This window comes from Monosiga brevicollis, genomic scaffold (genome assembly GCF_000002865.3).
Source record: "Monosiga brevicollis MX1 MONBRscaffold_53 genomic scaffold, whole genome shotgun sequence".
Classification (NCBI taxonomy): Eukaryota; class Choanoflagellata; order Craspedida; family Salpingoecidae; genus Monosiga; species Monosiga brevicollis.
This window is the reverse complement of record NW_001865090.1, coordinates 1-6,886: the sequence shown is the minus strand read 5'-3', so window position 1 is coordinate 6,886 and position 6,886 is coordinate 1. Positions and strand designations below refer to the sequence as shown.

At 54.8% G+C, this 6,886-nt stretch overlaps 2 protein-coding genes across 2 annotated transcripts in view; both read left to right on the top strand.

Moving 5' to 3' along the window:
- The window catches only part of MONBRDRAFT_39362 (uncharacterized protein), a 14,608-nt gene extending 10,246 nt beyond the window's left edge, over positions 1 to 4,362 (top strand). The window contains exons 15-21 of the mRNA XM_001750935.1: positions 65 to 169; positions 454 to 577; positions 668 to 730; positions 832 to 966; positions 1,056 to 1,147; positions 1,300 to 1,354; positions 3,862 to 4,362. Coding sequence (XP_001750987.1) covers positions 65 to 169; positions 454 to 577; positions 668 to 730; positions 832 to 966; positions 1,056 to 1,147; positions 1,300 to 1,354; positions 3,862 to 4,202 — 915 coding nt within the window. The 3' untranslated portion in view covers positions 4,203 to 4,362. The remainder of the gene's footprint in view (positions 1 to 64; positions 170 to 453; positions 578 to 667; positions 731 to 831; positions 967 to 1,055; positions 1,148 to 1,299; positions 1,355 to 3,861) is intronic.
- Positions 4,363 to 4,738: 376 nt separating this feature from the next.
- MONBRDRAFT_30480 (uncharacterized protein) lies at positions 4,739 to 6,468 on the top strand (the record flags this gene model as incomplete). Its single annotated transcript, XM_001750934.1, has 6 exons — positions 4,739 to 4,988; positions 5,080 to 5,134; positions 5,444 to 5,882; positions 6,006 to 6,053; positions 6,162 to 6,255; positions 6,368 to 6,468. Coding segments are annotated over 6 exons (987 nt in total), but the record flags the coding sequence as incomplete, so codon positions are not given.
- Positions 6,469 to 6,886: the final 418 nt, after the last annotated feature.

Below are 6,886 nucleotides of genomic sequence, written 5' to 3'. Positions count from 1 at the left end.
CCCCCCCCGCCCCCTTGTTTTGCGCGGCCGTCTTTCATGAGGTGACGGATAAACGCTTTCGCAGTGTTCGGTGCTGGATTGTGCTCTATCTCCCAATGGCGGCCTGCTGGCCATTGGTGGTACCAACGGAGTGGCCACGATTCACAACGCGCAGACTACAGAACAGCATGTGTGTACATGCTGTTCTGTCGCAGAGGCTGGAGGCCTAGGGGCCAAGGGCTACAGACTCAAAGGCGCGTTGCGATCTTCTGGCGGGACAACTTACCTGTCTTGCCCCTGTGAACAACGAATAGCGTGTGCTAAAGGGACATCGGGGTGACGTGTACTCGTGTCAATTTTTTCCCTCTGGCGAGGTGCTGCTGACGGTGCGTGTTTTTAGCGTCCGTACTGGGCGATGGCACGGCCGGCCTTGTGTTTGACGTCTCTCTTTGTCCATGCATTGTCCTGCTATAGACTGGTGCAGATCACACGCTGCGAATCTGGTCGGTGGCCGATGGCTCTTGTCCTGTCGTGCTCAAAGGACACACGGCAGGCGTACTAGCAGCCGGGATTGTGGATCGAGGTCGCAATATCATCTGTGAGGCCCTCGAAACCTTTCGATCTGATCCAATGAATCGTTGCAACTGGGAAAACTGACTGCACGCGTGCTCTGGTTTTTCCCTCACAGCGGGTAGCCGAGATGGCAGCGTACGTTTGTGGGACTGTGGCTCGGCCAGCTGCGTCCGCCAAGGTACTTGGACCGTCACGGGCGCACCTGCTTGTTGCCCTTGTTGCTCAAAGCTTGAGGCAATGTGATACCAGTCGTCTCGGGCTCACGGCTTTTGTGGCCAGTGTACCCGTTGGCTGTGGATGCCGCGCCGCGCACGGCCACAAGTTTACAAGGGCCCGCTGTCACCGCGCTGGCCGTGGCACGCGTGGCCTCAGACAGTGGAACCCTGTCAGATTCCTCGGCAGCGCCAACTCTGGGTACGTGACAGCGAAAGAGTACATCGTGGGAGGGGGTACGAGCGCAGGGCATGTGTATCCGCGGTCGTTTTACGGGTGTTCGACTGTAGACGAGCACGAGGCGGGTACAGACGATCACCTGGTCTATGTGGCCACGGAGGCCGGCCGTGTAAGCGTGCTAGATCTTCGAGCACGTCAAGCGGTGAGTCGGCCAAGTTGCGTATTTACCAACTTGCCTTGCTGCTGACCGAAACACTGATCGGTTTGCCCTTGCCAATATCAAGGGAGGGCGGAAGAGGTTTTGATTACATGTTGTTTGGGTGCTGTGACTGATTCTTGCTTTGGTGATCTCAGGTTTGGCAGCTTGATGTGTCAGCGGCTGCCAGCGAGGCAGGCATTTCAACGCCAGGTACTGGGGAAGGTAGCTCACTCAAAGCATTGGAGGTTACATGTTTGAGCTGCGATGGCGCCGTCGGGGGAAGCGGCGCGCAATTTGTGGCAGGCACAGACCAGGGTCTCCTGTTGAGCTGCGATCTTCGCGTACCCAAGTAAGCAGCGGAAGGAAATAGGTGGACAGCGTTGTTTAAGCTTTTGTTTGCATCCACTAATTTTGGGATGAGGAGAGGTTTTAGCCATGTCTTTCTCACGTATGGGCGACTGTGGCAGGCGGCCCGTGAATTGGCGCCAGCAGGGCAATGCGGCCATTACGGCCGTCTGTGCGAGCCATCGGTAGGACGAGGGACGATGAGAGGGTACCTGTCATGCTATTCGATTGGAGCATTGGATCGCGCTCATCAATTGGCCAACGGTGGTGGTTGTGGCTGATTCCGGCCCCCCTGATAGACCAACAGCCTATGAGTTTGTGTGTGGAACCGTAAATGGGGACGTTGTGGCATGGCCCACACCCGCCGCAGAACACGATGCAGGCTCCTGGCTGTATTCAGGTGTGTCTTGCCTGTCTTCTTCTTTTGCTTCGTCTTCTTCTTCCTTTTTTTTTTTTTTCCCCTTCATATTAAGGGTCGGCGGAACGTCGTGGCCTCACGACCCAATGAGCTTTTCTTATTTTTTTTCCCACAATGTGCACGGGCGGGCGTCGAGTAGGCAGCAACCTGGATGGTATCTCCAGTCTGGCCCTCAAGGGCGACTGGTTGTACGCAGGGTGTCGAGACGGCGCGGTTCGACAATACCGGTATCGCGCTTATTCAGACGCAGCGTAACCTAAATTTTGACATCTGTTCGGATGTGAGGGCGGCCCCAGACGAGATGCCGACCCCGAACACGGGCCATTGCGTGAGCGCGCAGGCAGGACAAGAATTGGCAGCGAGTCCTTGCCCCCTCAACAAGACCCCAATCAACCTGGTTTGAGACGCTTTCGCCACCAATTCAGTCTCTCTCTCGCTCTCTTCGCCCCCTCCCGTTGTGCTCCGGGACCTTCAGATAGAGAAAAGGAGCAGAGCCAGAACAGAGAGGTTTGGCTTGGGTGCGCGGCGCGGCGTTGCATCAGTGGCCATCACCCAAATGTAGGACCCAAGTCAATGCCTTGATTCGAGCCCCCCTCCCCCCCTAAAAGAAAACTTCAAGTGCAAATATTGCTCACTAAGCAAACGTGAGAAAAAAAACCTTGATGCCCCTCAAATCCAGTTCGCCTTGACCCCTCCAGCACGCATGCACATTAAGCTCCCTACGCCCCGGCTCGTCAGCTGAATAGCATGCTCGCTGTCTCTGGTTTGGATGAGACTATTATGATTGCCCCTAACGCCGCAGCCCCGCAGCCTCCGATTCGACTGATCGGGCACTGGGCGTGGAGGGTGAAAAACGCTCTTGAGCGGCTCTGTCTGTTGCACGTCTAGGGCAGCAGCAGCCGGCACGTCTGGTTCAACTCGGCTCTGTGCGCATCACGCATCAAAGCATCGACCGCAATACGTCCTCCCTTGCATGGGGACGTTGATGCAAGCTCCCCACGACGACCCGGTTGGCAAAATTCACAATGGTCTGACTCGATCGACACGCCACCACTACGACCGCTCTGCGCGTCGTTGTTCAGTGTTTGGTTAGTTGTTGCCGAAGCTAAACGATGTTTATTGTTGGTGTTTTTTCACATAAATAATTAAGTTTTACTGTTTGTGAAGTTTTATTAAGGGATTCGGTGCTGGTTTGTGAAGAACATGATACACATGTTGCTGTATTAATGAAAATAGTATCGTCATATTTGCAAGTTATTGCACAACTACCCAACACCGTCCTACCAAACCCAAACCATGATGGTTGTGCCACACCCCCGACAAACGGCCCAAAAGCCCCTTTTCTATTCTTTTCTCTCTCAATCTCTCTCAACTTCTCTTAACGTCTCTCAACCTCTCTCAACCTCTCTCAACCTCTCTCAACCTCTCTCAACCTCTCTCAACCTCTCTCAAACCCTCTCAATCTCTCTCAACATCTCTCTATCTCTCTCAACATCTCTCTATCTCTCTCAAACTCTCTCTATCTCTCTCAAACTCTCTGAAACGCTCTGCGTGCTCGTTCGTGTGTGCGCAGTGGTTTGGGGTCGATGCTCTCACCCACGCGTTGACGAACAGTGGGAGGAGGGGGTGGTGGCTTGCTCGAAGCGAGAGTGGCATTTTTCTAACCCTCCTCTCCACTTTCAAGGACGGATCTACTCCCATCGCGCCTGATTGGAAAGCTACTTGTTCAGCTCGCAACAAGACCAGACCCTCACGTCGGCAAGCACCCTTCATCATGACCGTGACCGAGATTGTTCAAGCTCCCCGCTGGGCTGACCATTGTACGTGACACTGCCGTTGGCGTGACTTGGTGGGCCAAGTCCATCCCTCAAGCCAGACTTTTTGACGCTCATTCAGCTCTCTATCTGTATGACGCGATCGGTCTCACCTCTCGCTGCTCTGCCCAACCTTGCAGCCGCCGTGCACTATGATGATTGGCAAGAGGAAGCTCTCCTGGAGGCGGCTGCTTGCCCCGAGGGAGAAATCGAGGCCCTCGAGTACATTGAGCTGTGGTCCCTTGAGGAGCTTCAACGCCGCTCAGGAGCCGTCGATGAGAACGGCTGCACGCCCTTGCACTGGGCCTGCTACCACGACCACGTTCGCCTCATGTTTGCCCTCCTCAAGGCCGGCGCCGACTTGAATCAGGCCAACGCCAATGGTGTGACCCCTGCTCAGTGCGCCATGTACTGCCACGCCGATCGCGTCCTCTCCGTCCTCCGCATGGCCGATCTGCTCCCCGTTGAAAAGAAACATTAGCTCCCTTCGGCGGCACACCATGCGGACGCCGTTCTGCCTCTTTCGTGCACATATTGTGCTGGATCTTGATTTTTTTTTCTTTTCGTTTTTTTCATTTCTAAGCCACTTCATGTTAATCATCCCCGCCTGTACTCCTCGCAAGTCAGAAAATGTAAAAGTGTACAAGTGTGTGTGTTGCTGGTCCCACATCTGTGACTAGGTCCATCTGGCATGGGCATCCAGCGTACGGATGATCCCGTGCTTCTTATCTTCCCCCTCCTCTTCTACTCTGCCCTGCATCACACAACCAATGTCTAATCGAGACGACTCTTTGATCCAGCTCTGTCACTGTCAACGGTCACACTCACACACACACACGAAAGAGGTTGATGTAAGCTAAAACCGGATGTATGATCCTATCTGCCTACCCGTATATAAAATCTGATATTCAAGTGTGACCAGATAAATGTCTATTAGTTTCAAAGTTGCTCCTTTCGTATATCTTGTTTTACCAACGTGTGTGGTAACTTGTGCCAATGCGTGTGGCAGTGTTGCACATGCTCCGTTGGTTTGTGGGTGCTTCTTCGATCGTCCTCTCTCTCTCTGTCTCTGTCTCTGTCTCTGTCTCTCTCTCTCTCTCTGTCTGTCTGTCTCTCTCTCTCTCTCTCTCTGTCTCTCTCTCTCTCTGTGTCTTTAAGGCCCTCTTGAGCTCTCTTAAACCCTCTCTCTCTCTCTTCTCTCTCTTCAACTCTTCTCTCTCTTCAACTCTTCTCTCTCTCTCTATGAGATTTCCGACCTCGCAGGCCGGTTTGCACTGGATCCTTGGCTTGCTTCCAGGGCAGAGCACGTGAAAACGTGCCCTGCTGTGTGTGTGTGTGCGACTGTTCGTCATTTCGAGTCCCTTTGGTCCGGGGCATTGAGGGCTACCCGTGCAAGGGCATCCATACGGACGGGTGAGTGTCATGGCCAGCAGCTTGCAGATCCGGCCGGAACCTGCATCGGAAACAACTCCCCCCCCCCGCCCGGCGCACGCTATCACACCACGGGGCCCATCACACTCCGCTCGCGCGCGCGTGCGGAGTGTGTTGCTCCATTTCGAATGCCGGGATCGAACGAGCCGCCCGCGTCAATGCCTCACCCTCAACCCTTTGCCGTTGTCGCCCCCATTTTGACCTTTTCTGCCTCGTGGTGCAGCCTAGCAGCTAATCAGTACTTTGCGGGCGTGTCCGCACGGAATTGCGTTGCCCTCGGGCCGTTGCCAGTGCGATGGCCAACAACGCTGATCCGTCCGGCGCGCGGCGTCGTGTTCTGGACGTGGATCAACATATGGTTGGCATGCTCAACGACCCGCCTGCCCCCGCCACTGAGGTCACCCTCAGCGAGCCCCGAAGCGGATCAGGCTCATCCGACCCAACCGCCGTTGCTGGCCAAAATCCGGCCTCCGCCCATCCGATGACAAGCCCCCGTTCCGTCTCATCTTCGGCAGCACCCACCGTACCACCTGATGATGGCCATCTTCATCCCAAGCGCGGGGAAGACCTCCATCGCCGCAAGCCCAGTGACCTCTTTCAAGTCCGTACAGCTGAGGAGTGGTACACCCCTGAGCAACTAGCGGCCTTGCGCAAACCTGGCAAGCGCAACCTCATCCTGTCCACTGGCGAGCGCATCGACTACATCCTTGCCTACTACCTGCCCGAAAAGGTAGTGCGCATGCTTGCCCCCCGCCTTTGCGCTCAAACCATTGCGCATTACAACCTGAAGAAGCGAGCTGACACTCATGTTGCTGGTTTATTTTCCCCCCTCTCTGTGTTTCCGGCCCCTTAGGTCACTTATCAAGACCTTATCGACATGATGGAAGATCCCGAACGCCAGGTTTGCATTGACTCGAAATCCAGAAACGGTCGGCCATGCCCTTTTCCTCGGCTTTGAGGACCTGTCATCCGCCTGCTACCCCCCCCCCCCCCTTTTTTTATCTGGTAGGACAATCCTGACGCCCACATTGCTGCCAAGCGCCTCCACTTTGAGGTTGAATTGGTACAAAAAGGACTTGTGCTGGAACACGAGCTAGGCGCTGGTTTGTCCACCGCAACTGTTGACCTTTGGCCAAAATTGACTTTCAAGATGGCTCTCGACTCCCATCTCCATGTCTCATATCTCTCACATTTCATTTTCCATGTTCGCTTTAGGTGACAAGGTCGTCTTTGTCAAGATTCACACCCCTTTCAAGGTGCTCTGCGCCCGAGCTGAGAAATTTCAGTATAAGATGCCCCTGAGAGAATCTCGCAAGGTCCGCACATTGCTCTTGCCCGCGATGGCGTCCCACTTCTTGGCCGTGTCCTCACCAGCCCACCACCAGCTTGCTGTAAATGAAGAATCAGAGGTGCAGCAGGTGTCGCGCTTCGAACAATACGCAACTCGCTTCCTTCCCACCTTCATCACTGAGTATGTCATGGCCGCATCTGCCGAGCCTATACCTAATGACACTTGATTCACACACAGACACATTTGCCTCTTGCCCTGCCCATGCTAGCTTCATGTTTTACACCCAAGCCGATCGCGCTCGAGCCGAACATTCCTCCGCCCTGTTTACCGTGGCCCAGGCAGAGGTGCCTCTGCGTGCCCAGATCTTGCTACCACGTTTCCCTTCCTCCTGCTTACTTCTCGGTCCTTGCCTCTTCATCTCCGCAGAAATTTGGAATTTGACC